The sequence below is a fragment of the Hypomesus nipponensis genome, chromosome 23 (genome assembly GCF_054491055.1).
Source record: "Hypomesus nipponensis isolate SF chromosome 23, ASM5449105v1, whole genome shotgun sequence".
NCBI lineage: Eukaryota > Metazoa > Chordata > Actinopteri > Osmeriformes > Osmeridae > Hypomesus > Hypomesus nipponensis.
In genome coordinates, this window is record NC_140383.1 from 1792118 (window position 1) to 1805301 (window position 13184).

A 13184-nucleotide genomic window follows, 5' to 3' on the forward strand; every position below is an offset into this window, starting at 1 on the left:
GAACAAATCATCCTGAATGTTTTCGTGGGGTTACAGTTCAAGAGGTCATAGATTTGCTTTGGATAAAAGCGTTGGCTAAATGCTAAATAGCAACATTATTATTTTCTTTATCATTATCTATTTACACCTACAGTGTCACTGGTAGGATAGCAACAAAGTAATACAAAGTACAAAGTGTGCAAACTCATGTGACCTTAGAGAAGCACACATACTACATCATGACGACCCTCTGTCCATTCCTCATTGGACAGGACAGGGTGCCTTGGTTCCTTCCTGTCTGGAGACTAATTTATTATTTGCATAATCTGTTTTAGAATTAATATAAAGAGAGCCAATGAGGTGGTGATCAACAACATGGTTCTTTCCAGCTAGTACCTCCAGTGCATCATGGCATTTAAATTAATTGAATCAACAGTGCCCACAATAAGCAATTAGAGCTCAGTAATTCACATTTTAAATGATTACACAAGCACATTTATTAAACTTATAGAAACTACACATCGACTCAATTCTCTTCAAGAACAGAATGTTCTGTGTGCTCTTCAGAGGCAGTTCAGAATGTTCTGTGTGCTCTTCAGAGGCAGTTCAGAATGTTCTGTGTGCTCTTCAGAGGCAGTTCAGAATGTTCTGTGTGCTCTTCAGAGGCAGTTCAGAATGTTCTGTGTGCTCTTCAGAGGCAGTTCTGAATGTTCTGTGTGCTCTTCAGAGGCAGTTCTGAATGTTCTGTGTGCTCTTCAGAGGCAGTTCTGAATGTTCTGTGTGCTCTTCAGAGGCAGTTCTGGGGTCTCCGGTGGTCCACTGGTGGAGTCCTGACGGCTCCAGGCTGGCCTACCTCAGTATCAACGACACCCTGGTCCCCAACATGGTCCTCCCACGCTTCACAGGCTCTCTCTACCCCCGGGGCCAGCAGTACCCCTACCCTAAGGTAACCAACACTGCCTCACAAAAGCTTTATTTAGACTAGGTGGTTATTTACTAAAGCTGTCCTCAAATGAATTATTCCATTCTCTTTTAAAGTTGACGTTGCAAGATAACTCACTCAGAGGAATAATGCGTTGGTGTACAAAGTTAGTTTTCTGTGGGAGAAGTCTCCTTGTCCAGTGTCTTTCCATCGTAAGCTAAAGAGCATGGTTAACAGTCTCTCATGTCAGACCTCTCGTGTGGCCCGGCATTGTCAGTGTCTGTTCCAGAGGTAGACATTAACTCTGGATTCTGTTGATGGACAGTTCTCAGATACAACATGCACATGGCCTTCAGCAACAACTGTAAAATGTACCAGATCAATCTGGAAACCTCCACTGGACATACGTGAAGGTGCCCACCATCAAAACACATTTATTACGACCAAGCCCTTCAAAGAGATGGCAGGGGGGGCCAAAAGGATACAGCTTCATCGCATCACAGGTGTAATGAATTATGCAAACAGCGCTGGCTCTTTGCCATTCATATTTTTCAGTCCAGGATCGTTTTTTCTTGTTTTATTCATATGGATGCTGACTGGCTTCCTTTGAAGAACGCTGCAGTGTGTCTCAGTGGGCCAGAGAGATGTGCTGTGATGTGCTGTGATCCGGTAACACCTCTCTCCTCCTGGTCTCTTACTGTGTTACAGCCCCCTGCCTGAGCCAAGGGTGGGGGGTCAGATCTGGTAGTGTCTTTATCACTGTCGGACTGGGAGGAGCGAGAGAGAGAGAGAGAGAGAGAGAGAGAGAGAGAGAGAGAGAGAGAGAGAGAGAGAGAGAGAGAGAGAGAGAGAGAGAGAGAGAGAGAGAGAGAGAGAGAGAGAGAGAGAGAAGGGGAGGGAGGTAGGTAGGGAGAGAAAGAAAGAGAGAGAGAGAGACAGAGAGAGAGAAGGGGGGAGAGAGAGAGAGAGAGAGAGAGAGAGAGAGAGAGAGAGAGAGAGAGGAAGAGGGAGAGGGAGAGGGAGGGAGAGAAATAGTGGAGTGCAGCCAATTAATAAGACTCACCAACGTTTAATCGTGACACACGCCACACATCACGCACACGCGTGTTTGCAAAAAGAAAAAAAAAGAACATAGCCCCCATCAGGAGGCAGAGTGATGTCAGGGGAGTGGATGAAGCAGGGATTTAATTGCCTCCTCCCTCCTCTCCTTTCAGAAACTGCAGCTCTCATTGCGCCGTCTTCCTGTGATAGGCTGTTAGTCGTGTATATGCATCACGAGTACTTGTTATTTAGAGCTGCCCTTACTCTGTGGTCTCATGACGTCATTTATATCATTACAGCAGAGCCATCCAGAGACACGGTCATGACAGTAAGGCAGTAGAGCTGAAGATGTTCAGGGAGGCAACAGGAATCAATGGAAGTAAAAGCCAAAAGCTTCACTGTTATCTGGAAGATGTGTAACGTGACAGTTCTGTGGGCGTGCGGGGCTGATGAGCAGGGTTTTAAAAAAGGTCTGAGCTGAACAGGGACAGAACAAGCGGCCAGTCAGGACGGTCCTCAGGGGTCAGGGGTCAGGCAGCACTGTGCCGCTCCATCTCTGCTTTACACGCTCATTATATCCTCTGTCGAGAACCTTGAATGCTAAGTACTGTTTCTGTCAGTATACGATGCATGTTATGTGGAGCACGCCTGATAGTCTTACTGTCAGAAGAGGTTTGTGTACTGTACATGACAGTGCGTGTGCACGCACTGTCAAAACTCACCATCTTTAAAGGCTATTAAGGGCATGTCGTGTGCATGTTCAGGCATCCCAGTAAATGCTTCCTGCTGTGTTTCAGATGGGACAGGTCAACCCTACGGTAAAGATCTGCATCGTGACGCTGGACGGAGTATCTCAGACAACCGAACTGCAGCGTCCCAGCAGTCTGGAGAAGAGGTATCCATCCGTGTCCTCCTGTCCAGTGTAAAGGGCACCGTAGAGAGAGGTTGGCCTTTGTACGAAAACAATATACTTTGGCTAAGAGTTGTGCTTTTTGTGGTGCCTGTAGTGAATACTACATCACCATGGTGACATGGGTGACAGAGGAGAGGGTAGCGGTGCGCTGGCTGAACCGAGCCCAGAACACGTCCATCCTGTCCCTGTGTGTCGTAACCACGGGGGAGTGCGTCAAGGTGAGGAGCTGTACGCCTCCGGGCAACACGTCCAACAAACACCAACCACTAACACATGCTAGCTGATTGGACTTTAATGTGAAGTGTTGCCCACCTTACTGAAGGAGTTGTGATAATTCCTGTGTAAATTATACAACAATATGCACTGTATTTTCTTCTTAAAGAAACATGTGATGACTTCAGAGAAGTGGCTCGACAGTCAGGTGAGGAGAACATGTTCGTGGCATCGTTAGTATCTTCATCACGAGTATTGACCCTTTAAAATCAAACTTACACTGCCCTTATTTTGAAAGGAAACTCGCGAGATAAATGATTGATTACCTTACACAATATAATATGTTCAACAAGAAGACTCTGATCCATTTCAAATGCAGCATAACCTAATGTATTCCTTTAGGAGACGTAACTAAAGAGTATTAACTGGTTGGGTTTTTTTGTCCTTTAGAATGAAGAGCCAGTATTCTCCAATGATGGAACCACATTCTTTCTGGCTGTGCCAATAAAACATGGAGGTCACGGGTCTTTCAGACACATCGCCATGCTGTCTGACCAGGTAGGACACTTGCTCACATACACCTCAAAGGGAAACCATTCCCAGATCAAGGTGAGGACTCTCATTTGAAATATTTGTTAACGTTGTGCTTTGTCACATTTATGGTTACAAGGTGAAAAGGTCATGTTTTAAAGGTCACGTTCCCAAAAGGCTCTACACATTACTGGTGTGTTAGACTCAACATTTTTTTTGTTCTGTCCTTCCTCAGGTCAAAGGTCAGGAGGTCAACGTGCGACACCTGACCTCGGGGAGCTGGGACGTGGCCCGGGTCTTGGGGTACGACGAGACGACAAACACAGTGTGAGTAGCGTCATCAGAGCACGTTCAGTTTGCTAGGAGCCCTCAAAGCACACAAACAGGAACCATGCAGCGCCAATAGAGAGGAGGATACTAAACTCACACCACCTGCACAGTCGTCACAAAACACCCAACACCATCGCTGAGAGGTATCAACACTGAGCAAACGATTTGCCTCTGAACAGCCAAAATCCTAGAGAAAACCAAAAATGTTGACACAATAAGTGAATCTTCTGATGAAGACGCATGCTGATGCTTGAATTCTTGATTATTAAGTTTGACAGCTGTCATTAGATGTCTTTTAAGATGGACTAAGGACAGAGCAGGTGATAGTTTCCCTAAAAAATATGTAGTTTTTCTTTTATATGATATGTCTGAATACAGAGGAAAATTGTGTTTTGAAAAACAACTCACACAATGTTCCATCCTCTCCAGTTATTTCCTCAGCACAGAAGACGGCTCTACACAAAGACACCTGTACAGGTACTCCAAAGTACAGTAGGAAGATTATAAATATAGTAGTTACTGAGTACTTAAGATACATTTACTGTGTGGGAAGTCTGCAGGGAATACAATAGCTGTTCTGCACTACCTGGCTGTACTTACCGTAACCTATTATAATATCTTGTAAAAAAACACCATGTCAACAGGATTGTTAATGACTATAATCTCAACACTTTATATATTTATGTATATATATGTTTTTACTCTTTTTTCCTACTGCTCATTTCCACAGAGTTTCAAGTGTGGATCCGTTTCGTCGTGACTGCCTCACCTGCTTCCTGTTCAAACCCCAGTGCTCCTTCTACGATGCTGCTCTCAGCCCAGACTATCAACATGTCCTGCTGAAGTGCAGAGGTACAGTCACTAATCTTACTGCATGTCTGCTTAGGTTACTTCAGGATGTGGCTGGTAGATACAGATCCTTCTTTGACTCTGACCGCCCAAACACTGTAGAACTGTGGCACTCTGACCGCCCAAACACTGTAGAACTGTGGCACTCTGACCGCCCAAACACTGTAGAACTGTGGCACTCTGACCGCCCAAACACTGTAGAACTGTGGCACTCTGACCGCCCAAACACTGTAGAACTGTGGCACTCTGACCGCCCAAACACTGTAGAACTGTGGCACTCTGACCGCCCAAACACTGTAGAACTGTGGCACTCTGACCGCCGAAACACTGTAGAACTGTGGCACTCTGACCGCCGAAACACTGTAGAACTGTGGCACTCTGACCGCCGAAACACTGTAGAACTGTGGCACTTTGACCGCCCAAACACTGTAGAACTGTGGCACTCTGACCGCCCAAACACTGTAGAACTGTGGCACTCTGACCGCCCAAACACTGTAGAACTGTGGCACTCTGACCGCCGAAACACTGTAGAACTGTGGCACTCTGACCGCCGAAACACTGTAGAACTGTGGCACTCTGACCGCCGAAACACTGTAGAACTGTGGCACTTTGACCGCCCAAACACTGTAGAACTGTGGCACTCTGACCGCCCAAACACTGTAGAACTGTGGCACTCTGACCGCCCAAACACTGTAGAACTGTGGCACTCTGACCGCCCAAACACTGTAGAACTGTGGCACTCTGACCGCCCAAACACTGTAGAACTGTGGCACTCGTGATCCTTGATCTGCTGTACTTTCCATGTGCACCGTTTGTACGTTACTTGAGATAATAAGCCTTTTATGTTAAATTATTTAAATGTTATGAATTACAATCAGAGAATTGCACCCATGTCATTGCTGTTAAAGTTCAACTTGGTTTTCCTTTGAAATCTTGTCAATCGATTCAGACATTTGTGAGATGCTTGTTCCTCTCTATTTAGGCCCTGGAATCCCTCAAACAACTCTGCATAACTTGAACAACATGTCCAGTAAGTACTTTTAAACTCTCCACGGTCTTTAAGAAAACCTTACAACTAGGAAGCAATGAGTGTGTTCAGGAAACCATTTTTATTTTCCGGAACATTTCCAATGCACAGCCTTAACTACACTCTATAACCGCAATACAGAGACGGGCCAATTACAGAACTATAACGTACTTCAATTGTGCTCCAGTGTGCTTCAGGGCGTCAAGGACTAGTGTCTAGGGACGCAGGAGCAGATTAATGATAAGCTATTCTGTTGTCTGCTGCCAGCGCGATGTTGATTAATTCCCTCATTAAAGTTGCATCACTTTATCCTCTCTGGGCCAACTACAAATGCATATAGCTGAATCAGTTCCCAGGTAAATTGATCCTCATTTGTGTGGTCGTTGTTTTATAATTTCCTTTTTTCCCTCTAAATGTGTGTCTATTGAAATGGAGGAGGGGGGGGGGGGTTAGAAATAATGAACAGTCTCAGTAATGTAATTAACTTTAATAAACATGCCTATTAAATAGATTTGTGGTATAATTATGCCGCTACCATCACTGGAGTGTGTTTCAATATAGTATTGGTGTTTACAGTCTGACGTGAGGGAGGACTCTGGGATTTCTTAGTGCTTGTGTTGTTCACAACCAGTAGACCCGTTAGTGTGTATTTGCTGTATGCTGTTAATAATTCACATACTGTGTTCTGTAGTTTTGTCTGTCTCCGCTTGCTTATAAAAAGGAACATCTATTGGCTGTATGTTATGTTAGTTTTTCTCTATTTGCTAAACAGCGATCTCTGACCTTCGGGCCTCAGAGAGACTTGGATGCTACCTCTGTGTCTGAACCGGTCATTTTTATGTTGGGGTGTTTATTAAAGTCTCTCTCCAATCAGCTGGTGGTCCGATACTGATCAACTCAGAACCTAAACTGATAGTCACACCGTTCTAGTGGAGATGAATATAACTTTCATTCACACATTCCAGCAAAGAAAATGTAGATGTTTAGACATACAGATGTTTTTTTTACCCACTGTGTTATTTACTTATTTATTCATGTCACATCAATGTGTTGCCTTTTAACAACAAATCTTTCTAATTTTTTGGAATAGAACATGCCAGTTTGGAGGTGAACCAAGCCTTAAGAGATGCCTTGGTGTTTCGAAACGTACCAAGGAGAGAGATCAGGATTCTGCAGGTCAACCACTTTGGTACAGGACGATAATTCAACGGTGTTGTGCACAAAACAACCGTCTCTATCCCCCCGTCCCCCTCCCCCCCCTCCCTCTCCCCGTCCCCCCCTCCCTCCCGTCTGTTGCTCTCTCTCATCCTCTTTAACTCCCAGCAGCACCACCATTGCCGTCCTTGGTAATGCAGGTATTCTCCTCCTCCTCCATATCGCTCCTGCTCAGCATGCACGTGGTGACTATCAGACCCCAAACCACTTTCCTACTTCCGGAGGATTATAGGACCTGAATGTCCCAACGCCTCTGTCTATACATAATAAACAGATTTGGGGATAAATACAATGAATGAACAGATGCACAAATTTGTGAGGTGATTGGAGATGAGCTTAGGAGTGAGACTCACGCCAATTTACTGATTCAATCAGTAGCACCATATGGGTTAGACAGTCATGTCTGTGTGTCATTATACACAATGTTATATATTTCATTAAAGGCTTTCAAAGAGAATGTAGATATTTTCTTTATAATTTTTTTCCAAGGAAATGTGTTGCCACAGAAACCTTTAATATAGTAAATTCTTGATCTATGACTCTTCCTATCTTGTCTTGTCACTTTTCCAGTTGATTAAGAAATTGTTACGTAACAGTACCGGCACGTAGCAGTTTTTTTTTTCAGTGTAAATGGTTTGTTTTTTCATCTGAAGTGCGACAGTCAATTTATAGGAGCATTTAATATTTATTGACATTTTGACATTTGATCAAAACATTGTGTTTTCCTGAAAATGGATACTCATGAATCAGTTGTTCAAACTGTTTTAATGTGCCATAAACAGTGTTGATAAATGGGCCTAAAACTGACGCTGATTGACGGGTTTCCCTTTCATCAGCCCTCCCTCTGGAGTTAACGCTGCCCGCAGGTTTTGACGAGACCGCTCAGTATCCTCTTCTACTCATCCTGTAAGTAGCACGGTCTAAGGCATCTCTCTAACCCTAACTCTCTAAGGCATCTCTCTAACCCTAACTCTCTAATACATCTCTCTAACCCTAACTCTCTAAGGCATCTGTCTAACCCTAACTCTCTAAGGCATCTCTCTAACCCTAACTCTCTAAGGCATCTCTCTAACCCTAACTCTCTAAGGCATCTCTCTAACCCTAACTCTCTAATACATCTCTCTAACCCTAACTCTCTAAGGCATCTCTCTAACCCTAACTCTCTAATACATCTCTCTAACCCTAACTCTCTAAGGCATCTCTCTAACCCTAACTCTCTATGGCATCTCTCTAACCCTAACTCTCTAAGGCATCTCTCTAACCCTAACTCTCTAAGGCATCTGTCTAACCCTAACTCTCTAAGGCATCTCTCTAACCCTAACTCTCTAAGGCATCTCTCTAACCCTAACTCTCTAAGGCATCTCTCTAACCCTAACTCTCTAATACATCTCTCTAACCCTAACTCTCTAAGGCATCTGTCTAACCCTAACTCTCTAAGGCATCTCTCTAACCCTAACTCTCTAAGGCATCTCTCTAACCCTAACTCTCTAAGGCATCTCTCTTACCCTAACTTTCTAATCATTAGAGAGTTAGGGTTAGAGAGATGCATAAGAGTCTAATGCATCTCTTTGACACTGACTCTGTAATCTGTCGTTATCTTCCACTGTACCACCACTCAGCCACTCAGCTAACAAGAAATATACCTGAGACATTAGTGATGTTCCTCTAAGGTCTCACAGAGACAATGGGAACTTTTGTAAAAAGGGAATAGCAAGCTGGGAGTCATAAAAATCTTTAATTATCTGTTTTCATCTCCACAAATCGACAGTTTGTAAATCCTTATCATGTTCAGATATTTGTTTGTCTGTTTACCTTGACAGCAGATTCGTCAAAGCATAGGATAACTTTCTTACAGAGAAGCTTCCTTGTTAGAAGTTCTTCTTCTGAGCGTGTGGTTGTGTGCTCTGCCAGTGACGGCTCCCCCGGTGGCCAGGCAGTGAGTGAGCGCTACCAGCTGGACTGGGACTCGGTGCTGGTCAGCTCTGACAGCGTGATCGTGGCTCGACTGGACGGCCGGGGCAGCGGCTTCCTGGGCCAGAGGATCCTGCATGAGGTCCACCAGCGTCTGGGAACCGTGGAGGTTCAGGACCAGATCGCAGCTGTCGAGTACGTAGCCCGGAGGGAGAAACACCTTCTGTTCTGCCCCTGACCTGTACAACATCCAGGAACTCTTTGAAGCACCTTCCCTAATGTTTGTAAAAATATTGACATGCTTTTGTGGAAATCCATGAAGTTTTCACAACCAAACATCCATTCTTCTTGACACAGATACCTGGCAAAGCTGCCCTATGTTGATGGGGACAAAGTCGGAGTTTACGGAAAGGTGAGAAGCCTAATTTCTTCTGCTATATCCTTTGTTATTCCAACATTAAAATTTCCTCCTTACACTCCTCCACCCCCTCCTCCCCCCCCCCCCTCCTCCTCCTCCCCTCCCCCTCCCCCCCTCCCCCTCCTCCCCATCCTCCACTCCCCCCCTCCTCCCCCTCCCCCTCCTCCCCCCTTCTCCCCCTCCTCCTCCTCCCCTCCCCCTCCCCCCCTCCTCCCCCCTCCCCCTCCTCCCCATCCTCCACTCCCCCCCTTCTCCCCCTCCTCCTCCTCCCCTCCCCCCTCCTCCCCCCTCCCCCTCCTCCCCATCCTCCACTCCCCCCCTCCTCCCCCTCCCCCTCCTCCCCCCCTTCTCCCCCTCCTCCTCCCCCTCCCCCTCCTCCCCCACTTCTCCCCCTCCTCTTCCTCCCCTCCCCCTCCCCCCCTCCTCCCCCCCTCCTCCACTCCCCCCCTCCTCCCCCTCCCCCTCCCCCTCCCCCCCTTCTCCCCCTCCTCCTTCACCCCTCCCCCTCCCCCCCCCTCCTCCCCCTCCTCCTCCAGGCCTACGGGGGCTTCCTCAGCACGGTGCTGCTGCTCTCCCACAGCTCCAGGTTCAGATGTGGGGTCTCCGTAGCTCCTGTCACCGACTGGAGGCTCTACGGTAAGACCTCGGACAAGATGGAGAAGGACTCTGGAGTCAGCAGTCCTTCACCTTTCACTTCAAGTCCTCTCCAGTACAGAGGAGTCGTGTGGATGGCTCAGATAAGGCCCGGTCCTGAAATGTCAGGACATTTCCAATACGCTGATATGCTGTCATGTTGTCGACAACTGTGCCATTCATGGAAGATGTTGCACAAATGTACAATTTGTTATACTTTACTATCGTCAAATTTTACTTTACTATCGTCAAACTACTGTGCTGATAATATGTTAGCTTGTCCTGTGAACGTTGGTTCTTACTGTCAAATTTTGAGTTTTAAATTGAACAAATTAATAATACCTTTTATTAACAGAGATATTTGAAACTTAAAAGCTGCCTATATACTTTTTGTCAAAATAAGTGCTATGCATCTTCCAACAGTTTCATTCAGTTTTCTGTCAAATATTTTAAAATGTCCTTTATTGTCGGTTAGATGGAACACATGTATCATATGTGGTTCCTGGCATGTAAGACATTCATCGTTTGGATTTGTGTTCCTCCCTGAAGGTTCAGCCTTCACTGAGCGCTACTATGGGTTCCCAGCTAAGGAGGAAGGCAAACACCAAGTAAGACAGACTTTCAAGGTGTTTTTGAAGAATGTTGAGAGGTGGACTGAGAAGTCTCTTTGAAAACGGTTTCTTTTCATCCTTTCATTAGCAGTCTAAACAGAAATTCACTACAAATGCCACAGTTTCAGACAAGAGAGCTGAAAGAATGATACTCTGTACAAATACAGTGCTTTAGAAGCTTTAGAAGTTCACAATGTCCTTGTCTTTGTAAATAGAAATAGTCTGAATTGCCCTTTTAATACAGACTTGTCACCTTCTGCAACAGATCTCCAGTCTGATTTCTAACGTCACTGGAACGAGTCACCTGAAGTTTCTTATTATTCACGGCACAGCAGATGGTGAGTACAGGATACTGTAATGAGATTACATTCTGATCGTGCTTGTGGTGTGACAATGTACCAAACAGACCATTTATACTTCCATTTTCAGTTTGAAATAAAAGAATGCGTGCCGTAACAAATTATAATAGTTTAATAAAACACGTTAAACTGGAGTTTGGAGTGTCAAGGCAGCAGCATACCTTATTATACATATTTTATATATTTTCCCCATATTTTCTCGTGCTGTGGGTCATTGCAGTTTGTCTTGCTGGACGGCTCAATTTATGTCCTGTCTTTATCGAATACATTCAGCTAAATCTCCTCCAACGCAAGTCTTTTGGGATAAAAATGCGTCTTGCCAGGACCTGATGATTCAATTACCATTATCTGTTTCAGCCACTGTTCACTTCCAGCACTCCGCTGAGCTGGTGAAGCTGCTGTCGCTATCAAACGTTAACTACACTCTGCAGGTGATTGCTTCAGCCTAGCCTCCTTTTGCCAGTTTCATTACATTTTCCTGACAAAAGGGAGGCATTGTAATACATTCATAATTCAAACTGACCTCCCCCCTCTGCATTAAATCATTTATTATTTCAGATTTGACAAAGTACAAATGGTTTCCTACTGTGGGATGCTAACCCTGCCCTGAGGACATTATTTTTATTTTATAATCTTTTTTGTCACCTTTTTATTGCCTGCTGATAAGCGTTTGTGGTGACACACAATTCAAACTAGACACACAGAAGCTGCATGGAATGATAGTTTGTTGTAATAATTCCTGTGGTCAGACTTTAACACAGCTAATTATTTAAGCTGCAAAAGCCTTAAACGGTCTTAGCAAGTACACTTTCACCACCAACAGTGACACACTTTAGATGTGACGCTCTAAATGATTGATAGGGAAAACATCTGATCCAAACTTATTTTCTTGGCTGCCTAGATCTTTCCTGATGAAGGGCACCACCTCTCCTCCAGGAGCAGACACTACTTGTTCAGTTCGCTGCTGAGGTTCTTCCGGCAGTGCTTCCAGGAGGAAGTTCCTGTGCCTGTCACATCAAAGGAGGAAGACTAGCCCAAGTTCTCCTCAAAGCTGTTTAACAGAGAACTGCAGCTCTGAAGGTTGTTTCTCTTTCTTGTCGCCTGACGACCTCCTGTGTTGGGCGGGGTTAGCCTGGGAGAGGGGTGGGGTTAGCCTGAAAGGGGGGCGGGATTATCCTGGAAAGGGGGTGGGGTTAGCCTGGGAGAGGGGTGGGGTTAGCCTGGAAGGGGGGCGGGGTTAGCCTGGAAGGGGGGCGGGGTTAGCCTGGGAGAGGGTCCAAACCGCGAGACCACACTGTGACTGACTGCCATTCACAGAAATGGGCCAATAGAAATAAATATGTTGTTTTTTTTTCTCTCTCTACAAGTATTAATCTTCAGTTGTTGTGCGTTTCTGCCATCTAAGAATATTTGGTGGTTGGAGATTAACTTGTGTTTCATGTGTCAGAAAAGTAGAGTAATGTGGTATGGATGGATGTTGATGGATTGGTTGATGGTTGCCATGTTGAGGTAAATGATTTCCTTGTGAACCCAGTGAACTCTACATCATGGTTTAAAATGTAATTGTCTACATGACAGTGTGGTCATGGCGTGAAAGAGACAGTGTTTATTTTTCCATTTTAAAGAGTACAGGCGATTTAGGCTTTCTGTAATTTACTGTGAATATTTAAAGATTTCTATCTACTCTGTTCCACTGCACTTACAGCACACCTTCATTTCATGTTCAATCTCTACAGGTGCCTTTACTTCATTTCAAATGTTTATGTCAATGTTTTCACCTCAACATTCAATAATCACGATGCATTTAGTAATAAAGTCCTTAAAAAACATTTAGCAATAAGTAAGTGAGGATTGGAAGGCATATCTACTACCAGGACTCTCTTGGTCATTATTGGCATACAATTCCATCACCACACTCCTTCAGATGTGAATTAATTGATAACAGAATTATATTTACTATTATTATTATTATTTACGACTTCTTATCCAAGAGCACAACAGATACACTATGTTCAACTAGATGTGCATGATTTGATAAAAACCTATATTGGCATTCTCAGGTTGAATCTGACCAGATCAACATGGACAAGCTTAAAGAGTGAGAGTTTTTCCAGACTTCACTTTTTTTTATAGTTAAGAAATTGGTTTTACATAATATGAAATCCTGTCAAATCGTTTTTTTGTCAGGATAGTACAAGAGAATCGTGAATATGAATGTTCAAAACTATAGTT

The 13184-nt window shown here is 44.6% G+C and overlaps 1 protein-coding gene across 1 annotated transcript in view; it reads left to right on the forward strand.

Annotated features, from left to right (window-relative positions):
• The window catches only part of LOC146233545 (inactive dipeptidyl peptidase 10-like), a 63378-nt gene extending 51369 nt beyond the window's left edge, over positions 1-12009 (forward strand). Inside the window, exons 9-26 of the mRNA XM_084688954.1 lie at positions 771-925; positions 2740-2837; positions 2950-3073; positions 3238-3276; positions 3519-3626; positions 3835-3926; positions 4359-4406; positions 4660-4781; positions 5761-5808; positions 6896-6994; positions 7857-7926; positions 8932-9126; positions 9289-9343; positions 9886-9985; positions 10532-10590; positions 10859-10931; positions 11310-11383; positions 11854-12009. Coding sequence (XP_084545080.1) covers positions 771-925; positions 2740-2837; positions 2950-3073; positions 3238-3276; positions 3519-3626; positions 3835-3926; positions 4359-4406; positions 4660-4781; positions 5761-5808; positions 6896-6994; positions 7857-7926; positions 8932-9126; positions 9289-9343; positions 9886-9985; positions 10532-10590; positions 10859-10931; positions 11310-11383; positions 11854-11985 — 1691 coding nt within the window. The 3' untranslated portion in view covers positions 11986-12009. The remainder of the gene's footprint in view (positions 1-770; positions 926-2739; positions 2838-2949; positions 3074-3237; positions 3277-3518; positions 3627-3834; positions 3927-4358; positions 4407-4659; positions 4782-5760; positions 5809-6895; positions 6995-7856; positions 7927-8931; positions 9127-9288; positions 9344-9885; positions 9986-10531; positions 10591-10858; positions 10932-11309; positions 11384-11853) is intronic.
• The last annotated feature ends 1175 nt before the right edge of the window (positions 12010-13184 follow it).